At 40.5% G+C, this 20477-nt stretch overlaps 1 protein-coding gene across 2 annotated transcripts in view; it reads left to right on the top strand.

Moving 5' to 3' along the window:
* The window catches only part of ATG7 (autophagy related 7), a 215687-nt gene that overhangs the window by 60551 nt on the left and 134659 nt on the right, over positions 1-20477 (top strand). For both annotated transcript variants that reach the window (XM_033132876.1, XM_033132877.1), the window contains exons 13-16: positions 1302-1496; positions 3256-3456; positions 4960-5075; positions 9495-9570. In XM_033132876.1, coding sequence (XP_032988767.1) covers positions 1302-1496; positions 3256-3456; positions 4960-5075; positions 9495-9570 — 588 coding nt within the window. The remainder of the gene's footprint in view (positions 1-1301; positions 1497-3255; positions 3457-4959; positions 5076-9494; positions 9571-20477) is intronic.

Genomic DNA, 20477 nt, shown 5'->3' with positions numbered 1-20477 from the left:
AATTGTAATAAGACCGTAAGTTGTTATTATTATTGTCATTATTACTATTGCTGTTGCAGTTGCTTTTCTTATTTGTTTCTTATAGTATTTGGTGAATGAATGAATGACTGAGGTCCTACAAGCTGTCTTTGTAGTGTTCTTATTGTTAAAATGGACTTGTTTTGAACCTTTCTTCTTTCTGAAATACTTTCTGCTTGGCATTCTTTCCTGCATTGCTTACAACTTTTTTTATCTTTTCATTTTTTAAAATTGTTGCTGTTGTTACTATTGTCCCTTTCTTGAATTCCAGAGATTAGGTTTAGAGTTCAAGATTAGGAGAAAATAGCTACAATGTACAAAATAGATTTTCCTTTGTAAAAAAACCACTTCCCCTGCCCCCTGAGCTTTTTTTCCCCAGTAGGTAAGGGGTTTTGGCAAATGAATGAAAAAGCCAATGTTTTCACACACTTGGCTGAGGCCAGCGGTAATAAGGGGATTAAGGGTACTGTTTGTGAATCTAGAACACTTTCTTTTCTGTGGAAAGTTAATGTTCCCAGCTTCATTGGCACCCATATGTCACTCACTGGTAATCTGCCAAGACTCTGTGGGGCCAGCGGAGGGGCAAGTGGTAAATTATAGAGCAGTTCTAAAGCCCCTGTGAAAAATGCTGAGTCCCCCACACTTGAAGGTTGCTGGGCAACTTCTCCTTTTGGGCAGGGAATGAGGCTGCACTTCAGCCCCACACTCTGCTATCGCCCGCCCCATCCACCTCCCCCCAAATATCTACGCTCTCCTAAAGAGGTGTTCTGGCCAAAAGAGGTTTTTGGTTTTGAGGGTTGTTTTTTAAAAATTCATATACCCTAAGAAGATTAAGGCAAGACTATTGGAGATGCTATACACTAAGGAAATGGAGGGGAGGATACGTTTTGGGAACAAGTAGAAAGTGACAACTTGGCTGGACAGAGAGGATTTGGGCAAGCAGAGTGCATTTTGATGATGTTTCTTGGCTTCAGATTGTAGGAAAGAGCCAGAGATACAGTTTTCTCCAGAGTTCTCCCCACCCACTTTGGAACTAGGATTCATACATGTTTGTTGCTTTATCCAGCCTTAGGGGCCCTGGGATGACAGGCCAAAGAGGTCTGGGGTGCAGAGGTGAAGAAGATGGAGGGCATGGGTAGCAAAAGGGAAAAGCAGCATAATCATGCAGAGAGAAATTTCTGGGTGCAAGTGACCATGCAGACAAACTTGTGGCTATGGGGAGATGGGCTGAGGCATCTCCTATACCTCTGCTCCAGACATCCACACATCTGGTGTTTCCCCAGAATGCCAGAGGGTTCAACATGAGCATCCCGATGCCTGGACATCCAGTGAACTTCTCCGGTGTCACCCTGGAGCAAGCCCGCAGGGATGTGGAGCAACTGGAGCAGCTCATCGAAAGCCATGATGTCGTCTTTCTGTTGATGGACACCAGGGAGAGCCGGTGGCTTCCTGCTGTTATTGCTGCGAGCAAGAGAAAGGTAGAATGTGTATATCCTGGGGCTCCTGGCTCTGGTTGTGATTCAGTGTACCATCACCGTAGACGGAGAATTGTCCTGAGGCTGTCCTCCCTCCAGAAAAGAGGTGTGCTTTGTGTGACCTAGTGACCCGGTGCTAAAGGGCTTCCACTGCAGACTGTCTCACCACCATCATCCAACATACGAAAGTATGATAAAAAATATGGTGAATATTTAAATGAAAAACAAAAATTATTACAGTAAAAGGCACATTGCCATTAATCCCCTCAAAATACTGCTCCTTGCTTCAAACACACTGAACCCATCGTTCTTGTCACTTCCTGAAGCGGTTCTGGAAGTCCTCTTTCGTGAGTGTCTTTACTTCATCCTCCATCATGACAACGTTCCATGTCACATATCGCTTCTGGTACGGCAATTTCTGTCAAATAAAAACATAACAGTGTGTCCTCATCCACCTTATTCACCAGATCTGGCACCATGCGACTTCTGGCTCTTCCCCAAAGTTAAAATGATTTAGGACATTGAGGCAGCCATGACAGCACAACTAAAGACACTCATGAAAGAGGACTTCCAGAACTGGTTCAGAAAGTGGCAAGAACGATGGGATAAGTGTGTTTGAAGCGAGGAAGAGTATTTTGAGGGGGATTAATGGCAATGTGTCTTTTACTGTAACACATTTTTTAAAATTTAAACATTCTCCATACTTTTTGATCACACCTCGTAGTAGTTATCCTTTACTAAGCCTTTGAGGTACTCTACACTGGAAGAGGTACTCTATTTACACTAAAATGTAAGTTCCAAGAGTACAAAGACTTTGTCTTGTTCATTACTATTTGGTCAGTGACAACTTCAAGGGCCCACAGTTTTGATGGTTAAATAAATCATGTTACACACATGGGATAGAATAATAGGCAGCCATTCATGGTTGTTTTCAAAGAATTTTAATAACATGGAAAATAACACATTATGTTAATCAAGATACAATATTGTATATATTCTATATCAATTATGTTTTTATATATAAACATTTATATCTATGTTTTGGGAGAGGGGGCAAGAAAAAGGGAGGAAGGGAGGGAAGGAAGGGGAGAGAAGGGAAGAAAATAACAGGAAGAAATACCCCAAGTCATGGTCTGGGCTGTGATATTGTGAGTGATTTTTGTTTTGTTTTTTTCTGGTATGATTTTTCTTTATTTTTCCAGTGGTTTTTATATATTTTGGTATAACCAGAAATTTGGAAGAATAAGTTAAATTACAACTAAGACGACTTATAGTGTAAATGAAAAAAAGAAAACTGTCCTTAAATATCTGGAGGGTGAATTGTATAAGATGTGAATTATATATCAACAAAGCTGTTACGAAAAAATCTGCACAGACATGGCAGATGATAGCATAATGATGGAAAGGATGGGTGAGAATTATCGAGACTTAGTTTTGTACACCTATCTCTTACCAGCTAAGTTATCTTGAGAAAGTCATAGAAGTAACCTCTCTGACTTTCAATATCCTTATCTGTAAATAGGAAATGTTTACTGGGCGGTTTAAATGAAACTAAAGGAGATAATTTATGTTAATCACTTTTGCACTTAATAAGCCCTCAGTACTGGGTAGCTTTTACCAACATCTTCTAGAATCTAATTTCATTTATATGCATATGCTTATAAAATAAGGTTAAAAAGTTGACCAAATATGAAATTATTCATGGCTTAAAATGCAAGTGTCTGTCTCTTAACTCTGGTCTTTTATCCCTTGAAACCCACAGCTAGTCATCAATGCTGCCTTGGGATTTGACACATTTGTTGTCATGAGACACGGCCTGAAGAAACCTAAGCAACAGGGGGCTGGGGACTTGTGTCCCAGCCACCCTGTGGCACCTGCCGACCTGGGCTCGTCGCTTTTTGCCAACATCCCTGGTTACAAACTTGGCTGCTATTTCTGCAATGATGTGGTGGCCCCAGGAGATGTAAGTAGATTTCTTTGTTGTTCCAAATATTTCCTACAGCCATCTTGCCCACTAGGATAGAGGGACTGAGCTCTTTCCTTTGTGACTATTTAAAAATTATCTTTTAATAGAGAAAAGAATTCTCCAGTTTGGGGGGTGGCATCATGCCACTATGAGCCTTGATTGGCATCATCGGCTGTGTATAGTTGTTCCCTGTTCACCAATAAAAATGCAGCAACAAACCATTTTTGTGCAAAAGCTCAGCAAGGAAACTGCAGGATAGACTGATCCCTGGAAATGCTCAGCACAGTCTCCTACATGTATGTTAGTGAGGAGAGGATTAAATGGGGAGGCTGTGCTGTACCACATAAGTATGTCCCATGCAATGTTTGAGACCTGCTTATATTAAAATGATTCATTGTTTATCTAAAATTCAAATTTAACTGTGGGCATCTTGTATCTTATCTGCTAACTCCAGTAGGAGAGGGAAGAACACTTTTCCTGACAGTGCAAGGTGGTCAAGTGTGAAAGTGCTCTAACCAGCAAGCACTACACTGTCAAATTAAGATGCGATAGTGTGAACGCCACCTGCCAGGCAGTCTGTAGGCATCGTCTTTTATCAGAACAGATCATCGCTTCTAGTGAAACAAAGCAGAGTTGTTTTCTGTATCCTCCACTCCATTTTCTCCTTCTTTTAAAACTTGGTCCTTAGTAACTCATGTCTCTTTTGGACGACTGGCTTTTATGTCCTCTCAGTATAAAGAAAAAAAGAGAAATATTCTCTTAGGTAAAGAAGGATGGCTTTATGATCTCCATCGTGGTGTTATAATACATAGCTGGTCCTGTTATTTCGTTATTAACAACTAATAGGATTAAGGGTCATTTGCAATAAAGGCACATCTGTTCATCAGGTGAAAATTTCAGAGTCAAAATTATCACTAACAATCCCTTAATTTGCCAAGAGTTGGAAGATTAGAATTTCTTTGGTTGAACTAATGAAGACTTATGTTTGGAGCCATGCTGCAGCAAAAATATTTATATTTAAGCCCTGGGATCACAAGGTGCCCATACTGTAAGAGGCACAGAGGATCTGAGCACTGCAGGAATAGCAAATTATTGCTCCCATCTCACTTGGAGGAATTATTTCCATTAAAATAGCAGGACAGAATCATTTGTGCTAACCAAATCATTATTTCTCTCTGCGGCTCTTTTTCAACTACCACACACAGTAGAGTTGAATTGAGTCAGTTAAAAGGGCGCCTGATGCAACTCCATATATGAGGCAGCTAAACCCCCAATCTTTCATTTGTTTGTAACTGCTAATCCTTTTTAGCAAGTTACCTCATTTGGTTCCCTAAATTGTATATTTTGTTTTTCTTGGTACTTGCAAGAAATGATATTATATGAGGCTGAATGTTCTTTGCCAGCAGTGAGCATTTAGTTATGTTGTATAGCTATAGCATGGAGAAGTTTCATGAGTGGAATTAGAACTTTGAGCACATGTCAATGATTGTGTCTCTGTAGTCAACCAGAGACCGGACCTTGGACCAGCAGTGCACTGTGAGCCGTCCAGGACTGGCCATGATTGCAGGAGCTCTGGCAGTGGAATTGATGGTTTCTGTTTTGCAGCATCCAGAAGGGTGAGTTTGCTGTTTAGAGATGGGTATTTAAACAAAGAAAGCTTTGTGTCTCCCTTGGCCTTTTCTCAGTCTGACTCTCCTGAGAATTGTGTTGCTCTTTCTGTCCTCAAAGAAAACAAAAACAAAAACCAATACTAAAAAACTTGGTCTGATTCTTGGCCTGGGACATCTTGTCATGTGATCTTTGGGGCTACATCTCTGCATCCTTTTGGAATTGAACTCTCCTAGAGTTAGTGACTGATGATATGGAAGAATAAAAATTTTGGTAGCGGGCCTTAGGACCTTCCTGCTTTTATTCTGTTAGTAAGTTTTGATCTCCTTAGCTCTGAACATGTGTAAGGCAGCACATGAATTACATATGATAGAAATTGCATTTGGCTGTATGTAGCAGATATCCATCTTCAGTGACTTAGCCAAATGGGGCTTTCTTATGCAGCACGGAGCCGGGAGGTGGGCAGTCCAGGGCGAATACAAAGGCTTCAGGGACTTGAGTTCCTTCTCGTCATTCACTCAGCCCCTCGTAGCTTTCTACCTTATGCTTCTCTCTTTGGTCACAAGATGAGTGCTCTGCCTCCGATATTGCTTGTGTGTTACAGTTAAGAAGAAAGGAATGACCAAACGGTAATAGTTGTGCTCCACTGGGGCTTGCCCACTTCTTAAAGAGCTTTCCTGGAAGACTTACCCATTGATTGTAGTTTCTGTATCACATGACCTTGCACTCTTAGTGCAGGGAAGACTGACGAATGTATTAGGTTCGTGCAAAAGTAATTGCGGTTTAAAAGGTTAAAAATAATTGCAAAAACCGCAATTATTTTTGCACCAACCTAATAGTTGCTTTGGCTAGGCACATTGCCTCTCTGAATAAAACTGCGATAAGACAGAAGTAGAGAATGAATGTTGGGTGGGCAAACAGCAATGTCTGCACACTCATTTTCTTAAAAATCTGTCTATATTTTAAACCCCAGAAAATATTATTGTTATATTGTTGGCATTCATTCAGTTTTACTAACATTTTCCTTTTTGTTACTTTTCATTTCTTTTTATATCTTCAGCTTTCCAGCCAAGGGCATTTTCCTTCTGCCTGAAGAATACCCTTTATTCTTTTCTTTAAAAATGCTAGTGACAAAGATATTTGTTTGTCTGAAAATATCTTTGTTTTGTCTTCATGTTTGAAATATATTTTTGCTGTGTATAAAATTCAAGGTTTGAGGTAATTCTCTTTAAACACATTGAAAGTATAATCTTATTGTCTCTGCCTGCCTTTATCTTCCTTGAGGAACTACGTGTTATCTCATTGCTGCTCCTTTGATACAATTTTTCTTCCTCTTCCTCTCCCCCCAGTTGCTTTTAAGATTTTTCTCATTGTTATTGGTATTCAAAGTAGTACTATAATGTATTAATATCTACTGTATTCATTCTGATCGTGCTTTCTATTGCTTCTTGAATCCATGTCTTGATGTTTTTCATCTGTTGTGGAAAATTCTCAGCCTTTATCTGTTGAAAGTATTGCTCCTGCCCCTTTCTCTCATGCTTCTTACCTTTTGAGTCTCTAATTGCCTCTTACTAGTTAGAATCAACCTGTGCTCTCTTCTGTGTTTTTCATCACTTTGTCTTTTCTTGCTTCGGTCTGGCTTATCTTCCAGTTTACTAATTCTCACTTCTTCTGTTTCTAATATGTGTGAAAATGATCCATTGGGTTTTTAATTTCATTATTAAATGTTTTGGTTCTAGTATTTCCATTTGCCCTTATTTTATGCATTTCCTGTTCTCTGCTAAAATTCAGAATTTGGTCCTTTTCATTCCTTGAATACATTCAATCGTATTTTCCTTTTAAGTCCTTATCAGATATTTCTATTATCTGGATCTCTATGGGTCTTTTCCTATTGTCTATTGGTTTTCTTGGCTTTTATACATATATATATGTAGTCTTCTCATATAGCTGGTGGTTTTTTTAAACAAATTGAAACATATATGAAAGGAAATATATGAATAAAATAATAAACTCCCTTGTATATACCAACAGGCTTCAACAATTTCCAACACATGGTGAACCATCATTTATCTATACTACTATCAACTTTTTTCTCCTCCCACTGGCTTATTTTACAGCAAATTCAAGATGTAGCATTTCATTCATAAAAATTTATCTTTTTAGAATGTATTGCTACTATTTTCACATATAAAAACAAATTAAAGGCAGTTCCTTAATATCATTCAGTATAGTATTTAAATTTCCCCGATTCCGTGAACCTGCTTTGTTATTTTTGACTGAGTACTGGAGATTATATATGAAAACTTAAAAAGATGATGTGATTTACATTTCCTTCTGGTACACTGCTAGGCCAAGGGTACAATTAGTCCTAGAACAACTAAATACTATTTCTGGTTCACCCTTGCTCTGAGGAGGTAGCCCCCCATGGTCCCAGCTCAAAGCCTGGGATATTTTCCATGGTTTCTGCTTCTTGGTAGACCTCACACTGTAGTTTTCCCTCCAACCCATGAGTCTTTCAGTGTCACTGTTTAGCTTTTGATCCTATGCCCACTGCTTTTGGAGGTTGGCAGTCACTTGATGAAAGAACGCTTCTCTTGCAAATACCTGGTTTACCTTTGTATGCTTCTCTCCTCTCACAGATCTTGGTTCTGTAATTCTCCCCTACCTTGGTAGCTCTCTGATGCTTTCAAACAAACGTTTGTTTTACTTTGTCATTCCTATTTGTTCTCAATTGAAGGCTTGGTCTTGACTACCTAGTCTACCATTTTTAAAATACCACTTTTAAAAATACCAATTTCAAAAATCTCTTTTAATTTTTAAGTACTTATAGTGTAGTAGGTTTGCATGTGAGAGGAAAGAAATGAGTGGGCTGGTGTTTATTGTTTCAACTTGACTTTGGGTCTTTTAGTCTATATGTTTAACACGTTATATATACATTATGTTAAAGTTACAAAAATGATCACATTTGTGATCTGGACACCCTATCTTCTCCAAGCAAGGAGAAGATCTTACTTTATCACTTACAATAGAATGAGTTCATCTTGTAATAAAGAGAAGTGAGACAAAGATTAAATTAATTTTTAAAACAGAGCCAGTAATTTTAAAAAGAAGGAAGGAAGAGAAAAGTAAAGAAAAGGAAAGGAAACAAATTAAAAAAAAAGGAAAAACATTAGATAATTTAAGATTCTCTCAATATCTGCCTGAGACCATGCTGTCAAATGTCAGATGGTGAAGACAGACTAAAATCAAACAAATATTTACACCTGAGTATATGACAAATACACTATATTTTATTTTTCAAACAGTTCTAAGCACTTTACAAATATTAACTCATTTAATCCTCAAAACAAACCTACTAGGAAAGCACTGTTATTAGTCCCATGTTTGATGAGAAATTGAGGCATAGAGAGGATAAGTAAGATGCTGAAATTTGCATAGCTGCTTATGTGGTAAAGCTGGGCTTTAGCTCAGCCAGTTTGGCTCCAAACTCTGTTTTTAAAATGATTCTGCTATGCTGTTTGTAATATAGACAGAGAGAATTGAATTTTTGAAGGATTTATTTTCCAATTCTCAGAAATGAACATGAATGTTCTATTTATTGTGTGACTCAGAGTTTTTTAACACAGTTGAAAAGATAGCCTCTATACACTGTTGGTAGCGTATGTAACTAGTATGGATACTCCAGAATTAAATGAAAACAAGCAGCTTTTTTTGTGTTCCACTCATCTCTGCCATCCCCCTTGGCTGTCCCTGCCATCAAAGTTTAGTGTGGCCTCCTTATAGGAAGCATCAAGGAGAAAATCCTGGAGAGCGGATTCTGCGAGTCCTGACACTGTCTGTCTTCCATGTTTGCCCCAGTTGTAGGCTGGCACCAGGTCCTGTGCCATGTGTCTTCTGTGCCATAAGCAAACACCACACCGTTTTTCAGGAAGATATGTATTCATTCTCCTGCCCAATGAGTTCCTCACTTTTCTTTCTCCTTCCTCCATTATGGTAGCATTTACTTCACCTCAGCAAGTTAAGGTTGGAAAATTTTCCATTTCAAATTCCAATATGAAAGTGTGCTGTGGTGCTTTACTGAGTGAGGGACTTACCATGTGCCAGACATTGCACTCAGCAGTTTGTCTAACTCATTCCAAAGTGTATGCCTCACAGCCATCTTATTCCTGTTTTATAGATGAGGGACCTGAAACATCAAGAAGTTAAGCAACTCGCCTATGGTCACAAGCTCGGGTCTTTCTGATCCTAAAACGCAGGCATTGTTGTAGTACTCTTCTGCCTTCCCTGACAAAGAAATGGGTTTCTTGCTGGCTCAGGCCGCCTAGCATGGGGCATTTTACTTATCCTTATAAATCTTCCATGGACGGCCGCCAGGTTATCCTCACGTGTGTTAAACATGAGCTGCTCTCATTGTTTCCTTTTCTCAGGGGCTACGCCATTGCCAGCAGCAGTGACGACCGCATGAATGAGCCTCCAACCTCTCTTGGGCTTGTGCCTCACCAGGTTAGTGATTTGGAAACGAAATCCCAATTCTGGACCTGATCCCAGTGGTGCAAGGGAAAGCATTTGGGGTTACTTTACATGCCATTAGCCCAGCCCACCTCTTCTCCACCTTACTTCACCCTCCAGCAGCCTGGAATTTCAGCGGGACCACTTGGTGATCACCTAGAAGGTACCCCATTTAGATGGCCCATGACAAGAAGAAATCATGGGCAAGCAGCATTACTCCGAGTCTCTGATGCCTTTGGTGTGTAGATTAGAGGCCTCATAATGAAGGAGAAGAAGGAAGAGTGGGCGTGGGAGTCAGCCAGCCAGCAGTTTCAATCCCAGTCCTGCAGTTATTAAGGTGGCCTTCCTTGGCCATCTTCTGTGAGTCTCAGTTTTCTTATCCATAAGATGGAAACAATATACTGACCTTATTGCAGAGATTAGGGATAAAACATAAAAAGCGTTCAGCAAGAGGGACTGGCCTGTCACCACCCCTCAATAAATATGATGCCTGCTGTGTTTGTTGCTATTGCTTGCTATTATGACTGACTCCCTAGCGAAACAGAAAGCCTTTATTGGTATGCCTGGGGAAACCATTAGAAGTGTGCAGTGTCACCAAAAAGTGGGGTGTCTTTTTAGGAAACAAATCTGAAGCACCCTAAGGAAGGTCCATTCCATTGAAAGTGAAAAAGGAAAAGAGGAGTGGAACGAAAATTTAGAATTCATGTTTCTAAATTTTTGTTACTCTATGTGTGGAGGAATAAAGAGGTTTTCTAGTCTTTTTGGAAACCATTTCTCTAGGTTCTGTGCATGCATGTCCGTCTGTAACGGGAAGCCTGTCTTGGTGCGTGGTGACAGTGCCCAAGAGTCCTGCCTGGGGATTTGTGAGGCAGACTCACAGAGGAGTGCAGAGAGCAGGGTGACTCACTGGATCACATGCGCGTCGCTCTGCCTCCCCGCCACCTGCCTCCTGCCACCTAGTAAAGCCCTGTCACTTTCCCATTGAGGATGAGAATCAGAAGGGGAGAAATTACTTAGGTCACAGAGAAAGAAAGTGGATGAGCCGCAATCCAGACCTAAACGTGGCCCTCTGGCCAGTGAGTGCTCTTTCTGAGATTTTGTGAGTAGAAAGACGCCTGGCCTGCACATTGGGAAAATTAGCTTCGAATTGCTACGGCAGCTGCACCAAGTCGCCCTCCATAGACCTGGTGTTAGATCCCTTACCCTCCCCAAGCCTCAGTGTTCCATATCAGTAAAAGCAGGTGCTTTACCTTGTGTCCAGGGCTATATCTGTGACGAGGCTTTGTGAACCATGAAACACTGCAAATGTGACCTTTCCAGCCTGTCTCACAAAGGTGGCATTTATTTGATATGAATGTGTTAATCTTTTCTACAGAAACATTTCAAGTAGGACCCAACTGACACTGTAATAACTCTCCATCATAAAGAAGCAGTCCTCCAGAGCTGACCTCTGCTTTTTAGGCTCTCTTATTTCATTCAAATCCCCACTCTCTTCCCTTTTTCACATCTCCTTCCCTTTTTTTCTGACCTTGAGATGTGCCCTTATCTCCTTTACAGACTTCATACTGAGAGGGGCCATAATTAAATTTTCAGTCATGCTCCTGCACTGGTTTCCTTCTTTAAGTCCTTTATGTTAAATTACCGCCGTTGTAGTTTTCTCAGTGTTGAGGCCAGAGGGCAAAACAGTCTCTTTATAGAAGGGTCCAGTGTCAAAATGCATGTGCCCCTGTTTTTAAAGTACTATGGCAACTAATCCCTCTCAGTGTTACTTATCCCCATTGAGCCTTGCAATTGTTTGTCATTCATCAACTCTTCTAGTTCTTTCTCCTCTTTTTCAAATGTCTGAAGGATTATTTTGGTTGTTGGCCATCTCTTCATTTGTCCTTTTCAAAGGCTGAAGAACAACGCAGCCATATATGGGAAAAGCCCAGTGCGTGTGTGATTACTTGCTTACATTATTTCAAGTTTCAAGCCTTTATTTTTAACTGCTTTCTAAAAAAGAAAGTGGAGAAAGAGCTTTAAAATTATTAATCAGAGTTGTGTAGTCCCTATTTATAACCTTTAAGTTTCTTCTTTTAAAGTGGAATGAGTCCATGTATGCAACTGTGTTTTGATTAGGAGAACATCGTTTCCACAGAAAACACTGTGCTCTGCTGCAGCTCCGTGGTGCAGACTCAGCGCTTCTCTCCTCCTCTCGGAGACAAATGGTTTCCTGTTGGAGAGGAACTCCATCAACCCCTTTGTGTGCTTTGTATACAAAGAATGGCCAGTGACATTCCTTGGGATCATTTTTTTCCTCAGTTCCCCAAAGGAGAGTGGTTATTAACTGGCCCTTGTGGAATGAGATGTAGTAGAGAAGTGATAGTCCTTGGACAGAGAACCACAAGGCCCCCCACCAGCAACTCATTGTGTAACCTGGAGAAAGTTGCTTAACTTCGCCTGCGCTCCCAGTGTCTCTGCTCTCCTGAGCTTCAGACCTGGGAGGCCTAAGGATTACTTTGTCTATCTCTCTGTGGGACCACAGGCAGAATTTGGCCCATCCAGAGATTGGCCAAGTGCAGGAAACGGCGTGAGTAGGCCCTGAAATTCAGTGATATTCCGAAAAGCAACAACAAAAAACAAAACACAAACACACACATGCACACAACTTCTTATTGAATTTGAAAACTGTGAAAAAACCATTTGAAGGTGAGGAAATAGGCTTATGGGTGTGTTCTTTTTTTAAAATCTCTGGTGCAAGCAACCATGGGTGGGATTCTGCAGGCAGGCAACAGCACGTAGGTATAAGCCACTTCCTGTCTATAGAGTGATTTTTTTTAAATTTAAGTGATCATTTTATTGATGTATAAATGGCATGCTGATAATGTCAGCAGTCCTTAAGTACACGTCTTGCATTATCACAAAAGGAACACGTGCCCAGCAGACACATCAAAATAAAATGGTACCAGGCATCCCCAAAGCCCCCCTATGCTTCTTCTAATTATTATTGCCTCCTTTCTACACAGAGGCAAGCATCTCTTGACTCGTAATACCATGGGAGACTTGTCTAATTTTGGACTTGCTGTCAATGAAATCATATAGTATATACTCTCTGGAGTCTGTATTCTTTTGTAGAGAGAACTGTTTCATGGTAGATCGTAGCACGGTATTGTTCTCTCTGCTTCCCAACAACTGGGATGTTCTATTAAAAAAAAATAAAAAAAGTTATCTTTTCCTGGCTCCTGGGGGATGGCTGAGTTCTGTAAGGCCAAACCCTTTTTCATGGTTCTTTGATGAGAGGCACAGTTCAAGAGCTATAAAATGTACAGGCCACCCCTGCTGTCTCTGGGAAGTTGGTTTGCAGGCTGGTGAGATATTCTGAATGTGACAGCAATTAGCTGCCTATGGAGCTTGCTGATCAATTGTCTGGACATACCTTAAAGAATGAAAAGCAAGGTGGTCGTTCAAACACGACAATCGTTAATAGAGCAGTCCTGCTTTTATCCCACTTTGTGGACCAGGCAGTTCATGTCTTTTGTTTTGGGCGAATGTACACTTGGTTCTCAAGTCCCCATGAATAAAGACCCTGAATGTGTATGCTCTTCCTAAGGGTTTAGACGTGCCAGCCTCATGCTTCTCTCAGGCTCTTGAATTCTTGCTTTTAGTTACTCTCAGAAAAGTAGAACAAAGTCCGAACTAGGACAAGACCCTGGGAGGGACCTGGCCTGGGAAATCTCTAAGTGAGACAAATGCTGAGATAGAGCTGGGTCTCTAGCCAGGCCTTGGACTGCTATTTATTTGGCCTGTCTGCACAGACTGTGCCCAACAAATCCTCGCTTAGCTTTTAATAAGGTCTCTTTACTGTGCTCAGAAATGCTTATCGCAGTGTGTGTCTAGAGAAAGGGGGTTAAGAAGATAAGCAATAAGCATATTTCCTGAGATTCAGCACAAGAAAAGCAATCTCCGTCCTCCTCTGGTCCTGTTCCGCTCAGATTGATGACTATGGAAATGGTAGGAAAAACGGGCAGTGCAAATGTCTACTGTTTGACCATATCAGCTGCTGTGGTTTGTGATCTACTCACCCTCCCTCGCTCCATTCAACCACCCTTTCAACAGATGATTCCCAACCCTGACTTGATGCGAAGCACCTTTTGGTTCAGACAAGTGAAGTAATAGGCACAAGATCACCCAGTGTTTAGTTCCATTTGCTTTTGGAGTCTTTTGAAGGTGATAGATACACCCCAAGCCATGTGGATGTGGTGGGATCTGTTCTAGTGGGGAGATGACTGAATAGAAGGAGGGATCTGGGTCCAAGACCTGACAATGTCTGGGCTTCCTGTGTGAGGCCCTAGAAGAAAAGAGTGGGACTTCCTTTGCTTGGTACACAAAGGAGGGGATCAATTATACTGTCAGAGTTCAAAAGCATCTTAGCATCTCTGGTCCTAAGAGGACGTGGGTATGACTGTTAGTTGAAGGGTGTTACCTGCGCCCCACGAGTTCTGCTCCCCTGATGAGGCTGTCCTGTTTGAGAGGTCCCACGTGTGAGGCGGCCTGAAGCCTGTGTCTGTGATCACAGATCTGATCAGAATCCCAGACTGGCCTCTTAATTTCATTTTCATCCATTCATTCATTAGCTCATTTTACAAAAGGATTTGAAGCAGCTCTTGCCACTTACTGTTCATATAAAATATGAACTTCATGTTTTATATCAGTAAAATGGCGATAATCATAATAAATTCCTGAAATACATGTACAGATTAAATTACACGACATTGACTAAGCACTAACACAGTTCTGAGCACATAAGAGACACTTGTCAGTGTTGATTTCATCTTTCACTTTTAATTAAAATGGTAAAATGGCAGCTCATCTACTCTCCTATAAAGAAAGCTACAAAGAATCTCTTACAGCTCTGGAGGCAGTGAGTGAGTAGGAAAGGGTTGGATGGATTAGCTGCATTCGGCAGTATTTTTCTAAGGATGATGCTGGCTCCTTGCCAGCTTACTTCTTCTGTCCCTTGGTGACTCCAGTTCGATAACGAGAAGTGGGTCAGTGATGGTAGCTGAAGCTGTTGTATGAAACAAAGACCACTGTGGTGTGTCTGGGGTTTTGCAATTGCTAAACTCTCTATTTTGGCATTGAATTTGATTAAGACTCTTTTCAACATCCAAGAACGATCTGGAGTTAGTTTTTATTTTTGCAAACTCCAAGCTCTAGAAATATTGCCAGGCCTGCTGGAAACTGCTGTGAAGTGAAAGCAGCAGTTTCCAGTTATGGCTGCAAACGTGCCTTCTCAGAATGGCTGTTTGTGTCTGGGCATTGGGTCTTCTCTTCCCATCAAGGCAAGGCAGGCTTAGAGCTCAAGTGGATCTTACTTAACTGAGGTGTAAACACCAGAACGGAAGGTACCCCTTCCATTCCTGATCTATTGATTTTGTGGCCAGCGGGCGTAATCCACTGAAGATAGTTTAATCTACCCAGACCCCGATAGCAGCCATCTAAATACTGAGTTTTTGTTTGTGGGGGGAGTATTTTTCAAAATTCCTCTGGCCTTCTCTTTCCTTTCTTTCCTTTTTACCTCCTCCTTGCTTTTCAGCTTTCTTCCCCCAGACTTTGGAGTCAGAAAGAGCAGAACTGAGTTTCCCGGCTTTGCCTCTTGATAGCTGTGAAATCTCGGGCAAGCTATGCCACTTCCCCAGCCTCGATTTCTTTATCTGAAATATGGGGGAAGGTCACAGGATGGTAATAAGGCCAAAATGAGATGAGTGTGTGAAGACATCCAGAGGTGCTCGGCACGGACGGCACTTATTAATGTTCGTGCTGTTCTCCCTCCCCTAGACCATCACTTTCCATATTAGTCCAGGGCATGCCTTGCTGCCAGGTAGGAGGGAGCAGTTGTTTATGTGACAGAGAAAAGGGAGAGGAGTAAGCACTTTTCCGGGAGGCACAGGAGAGGCGGAGAAGATGGGTGAGAATAGTGTCCAGTGAGTTTGAAGCTCCAAAAGGTGGCCAGTGTACCGGTAAGACAGAGTTGGGGGAGCACAGTGGAGGAGGAGGAGACGCAGGCAGGATCTTATAGGTCATTTTAAAGGTTTTGATCTTCAACCCAGGGGCAGCAGAAAGCCACTGAGAAGTCATAAGCTAAGACATGATAAGGTTTGGGTACTGCATGGAGAACGGACTGGAGGAGACATGAGTGGATATGGGTATAAAATTAAAGTCCTTTAGCTTTCAAGTGGAAGACAAGCAGGAGCCCTAATCTGGGGGCTCCCATATCTGGTTGTATATCAGAATCACCGTGGGAGCCATTTCAGCATACACATGCCCCAGCTTGATTCCAGATCCACGGAGTGACAATTGCCAGGGACATTGGCATTTGAAAATCACAGCTTCAGTCTATAAAAATGGCTTCTTGGTTACAAAGTATGTAACTCGTCAAGGTGACACAGATCAAATCTTGCTCTCTGAACATACCTTTGAGTTGTATGGACCCATCAACACTCTTCCTGTTTCCAAAAGGACCCTCGACACCTTGTCCCAGCACACACCTCCCAACCCAAACAGGTGTTCCTGCTGGTGAGCCTTGGGAAGCTAATTAGACATGCACAGGTGTGCCTAATGAATCTGGGTCGGACCGCCCCCAGCCTGCTGAGACCCGCCCAGAAGGGAGGCCAAACTAGCATTTGAAGGCCCTGCTCTGATGCGTTTTGCTTCTTTTCTGCCTTGTTGTTACTCCTCCTGGTGAGGGGAGCATGTCCTGTCTCATAAGGCCCTATTAAGCCAAACGCAGATATCACCAAGTGCCTCAGGCATCTCTGACGTCCGTCAGGGGATTTCAATTCAAGCTGCTTTTTTTTGCCTTTTGTGAGGTTGTGGGGGTCATCAGAGGTAAGGGAGCCAAGAAACCACAGCTAATTGTATTTTTTCTAGGTTTTGTCATTCCCAGGTGGGTTTTTCAATATTTAAGGGGTAGCAAAGATACATACATTACAGAGCTGGTTTAGACATAAAATATTTTTTTTCCTAGAAGGCTAAACAGGAAACTGATGTTGATTACTTTGAGGAAAAGGTATTGGAGACATTTGGGACTTATACTTTCATTTTGCACCTTTATGCACTGTTTTGAAAATGTTAATCAAGATTATAAACCATTTTTTGTATCACTTATTTATTTATTTATTTATTTATTTATTTATTGGGGTGACAATTGTTAGTAAAATTACATAGATTTCAGGTGTGCAATTCTGTATCACATCATCTATAAATTACATTGTGTGTTCACCACCCAGAGTCAGTTGTATCACTTTTTTGAGGTATAATTTATATACAGTAAAATTTACTCATTTTAAGTGCATTTTAATTAATGTATACACTCATATATACCACCACCACTACAGACAAGATCTAGAACATTCCCAATTACCCCCCAAATTTCTTTTGTGCCCCTTCCTGAGAAATATCTCCACCCTCAGCTCCAGGCAACCAATGATCGGATTTTCATACGGGCCATTTTAATTTCTTCTTTATTCTTTTCTGTACTGAGGGGAAAAAAACTTAATCTAAATTTGAAAAATAAAATGTGCAGGGAGGCAGGCAAGGTTTGGCCCCTCCAAGAATCCCTCTTACCAGCCACAAAACTAGGTAGCAGGGCGTGTGTGTTTGTGAAATTGGCAGTTTTCCCCCCACTGGGGAGTGAGGAGATTGAGAAGCCCGTATTCAGAGGTCATTTAAAAAGAAGTTAAAATTGTATTTTTAAAAAATAGAAGTAAATATGGGAGTAGAGGTTATGTTTTTGTTTGCTCTTTTGTTTTCTGTCCTGTGCTTATTGTTTTTATTATAGGTAGAGTTAACAATTTTTAAATAGCTGTTTAATACCTACCTTCCTATAAGGAAAGATTGACAGCAAATATTAGTCATAGAGTAAGAGCTTAGAGTAAGCTCTGTGCAATCCCCAAAGTTAGAGAATTTATTTTGAGCGGTGTCAAGAGGCCTCAGTTCATAGGTGGATGGAGAAATAACTTTGATATCACTTTGTAAAGCCTTCTCATGTAAACGTTATTTTGGATGTGGGCTAGATTAGGTGGGCGTGGTGGTACTACTCTTACAAAACCAATGTGGAAAGAATGAGGCTTGCTAACTGCTTCCATCTGTTTTCTGACATCTAACGGGATGTTAAGTTGGCATAGAGCAAAGCACAGGAAGGTGTAAATAAGGTTGGTAACTGAAAGCATCTTGTTTCACATGCTTGCCTATGAGAATCACCTGGGGCTCTCGTGAAGCATACAGAATCTCAGGCCGTACCCCAGACCTTTAGAGTCAAGTTCCAAGTGATTTTTCTGATCAGACAAGTGTAGGAAAACACTCAATGAGCGTATTGCTTTACATACTTTGAAGTAGGGAGGTGATGATGATGTTTTCTCCACCCATGCAAGGGACAAATCCTTGTAACTTCTATGGTTGTGAGTTGGGGCCTGGCCTGTCTAAATTGGTGTGAATATATTTATCAGAGTTTTTGCCCTGGGTACCTAGATTTTAGATTCCTCTGGGATTTCTGTGGATGTCTAAGGAAGGTGCTAAAATTTTAAGTAGCAACCTCTGCTCTCTAAATTTTATGCATTTCTTGTAAGGTTGAGGGAATGCGAGCATGTTGTGGAATCTCAGTGCGTTCGTAATACTGGGGATTGAAAGCATTGTTGACAGGGAAGGGCTTCAAATTGCCTGAATGGTGGTAAGTTGGAGTTTTTCTTGTGGTTTATTTGGGATGTGTTTTCTTTGTATAATTCAGATATGAATAATTTGGTAGGCTTTGGAATGTTTGTGCTTTTATCATTCATTAATTTCATAATTAATAATATTAAGTATCTCTTATGAGCAAATCACTGTGCTGTAGGCAAATGCAAGTAGTTCGATCTGTGTCTTACCCTCCAAAAATGAGAGACAGAAATAATAATAAAAAAGTAATTATAGCACATGAGCTGCTCGTAAAACTCATGTGGAAAGGCAAAGGACCCAGAATAGCCAAAATAATTTTGAGAAAGAACAAAGCTGGGAGACTCACACTTCCCAGTTTCAACTTACTATAAAACTGTAGTAATCAAGACAGCATAGTACAGTCATAAGGGTAAATAGATAGATCAATGGAATAGAATTGAGAATGCAGAAATGAACCTTTACTTTTATGGTCATTTCATGACAGTTCAAGGGAGGATGAATAATCTTTCCAAAGAAAAGTTGGGACAACTGGATTTCCACATGTAAAAGAATGAATTTGGGCCTTTATCTTACACTATATATGAAAATCAGCTCAAAATGGATGATAGACCTAAATGTAAGAGCTAAAACTATAAAACTAGAAGAAAACGTAATAAATTTTAATGACCTTGGGTTAGACAGTGGTTTCTTATGTATGATACCAAAAGACCAAGCAACCAAAGAAAAAATAAATAGAACTTCGTAAAAATAAAGTGTTGTGCATCAGGACACCATGAAGAAAGTAAAAAGACAACCTACAGAATGGGAGAAAATATTTGCAAATCATATACCTGATAAGGAATCTGATAAGGAAAATATATAAAGAACTCTTCAACAATAAAAAGAAAAAGAACCCAGTTTAAAATTTGGCACAGAAGTTGAATAGACATTTCTCCAAAGAAGATATACAATTGGTCAAGAAGCACATGGGAGGGTGGCGGTTGGCTTAGTTGGTTAGAGTGCAGTGCTCATAACATCCAGGTCGTCGGTTTGATTCCCACATGGGCCAGTGAGCTGTGCCCTCCACAACTAGATCGAAAACAACGACTTGACTTGTAGCTGATGGGTCCTGGAAAAACACACTGTTCCCCAATATTCCCCAATTTAAAAAAAATTTTTAAAAAAGCACATGGGAAAATGCTTGAAATTATTAGTCATTACAGAAATGCAAATCAAACCCACTTCACATCACTAGGATGGCTGTAATCAAAAAGAAACAATAACAAGTGCTGACAAGAAGATGGACAAATTGGAAACCTCAGACCTTGCTGGCAGGAATGTAATATGGTGCAGTCATTTTGGAAAGCAGTCTGGCAGTTTCTCAATATGTTAAATGTATAGTTACCATGTGACTCACTAATTCTACTCTGTTGAAAGAATTGTCCATCAGCTGATGGATGGATAAAAAATATGGTATATATCCATACAATGGAATATTATTTGGCAATAAAAAGAAATGACATCTAGGTACATGCTACAAATGGATAAAAACATTATGCCAAGTGAAAGAAGCCAGTCTTGTATGATTCCATTTATAAGAAATATGCAAAATTGGCAAATCAAAAAGAATAGTGTTTGCCAACGTCTTGGGAAAGTGGAGAATGGGGACTAATTGCTTATGAGTTCTAGGTTTCTTTTTGAGGTAATGAAGATATTCTGAAATTAGATATTGGTGATGGTTACATAACTCCATGTATACTGAAAGCCACTGAATTTATGCTTTAAAAAGATGAATTTTAAAGTACATGAATTATATTTCAATAAACCTGTTATTTTTAAAATAACTATTATACAAAACTATTTTGATGATAAATGCCAAAAAGAAGCATTTCAGATGATGGAGACATTATTTCTAAGCTAGGTGGTATTTTGAAGATTTATGAAAGAGGTATGTATGAGCTGAGTGGCTTTTAAGGAAGACGAATATTTGGATATGTGGCTATTTCCAAGAGAAAGAGTTCTGAATCCCAGAATTCAGCATAAGACAAGGTCAGGAATGCAGGAATGTCTTTGGAAGGGAAACTGTAGTTCAGCTTAGCAGTTGTACAGGGCCCATGAAAAGATTCAGTCTAAGACATATAATAATTGGAAGGGCGGGTTGGGCCCAGATTCGTGGGGCCCTTAAATGCCAGCATAAGAAATCCCCTGCTGTATTTCGTCAGCTTTAGGAA

The sequence above is a fragment of the Rhinolophus ferrumequinum genome, chromosome 17 (assembly GCF_004115265.2).
Source record: "Rhinolophus ferrumequinum isolate MPI-CBG mRhiFer1 chromosome 17, mRhiFer1_v1.p, whole genome shotgun sequence".
Taxonomy (NCBI): Eukaryota; Metazoa; Chordata; class Mammalia; order Chiroptera; family Rhinolophidae; genus Rhinolophus; species Rhinolophus ferrumequinum.
The sequence above is the reverse complement of the archived record's forward strand: the minus strand, read 5'-3'. Positions and strand labels throughout refer to the sequence as shown.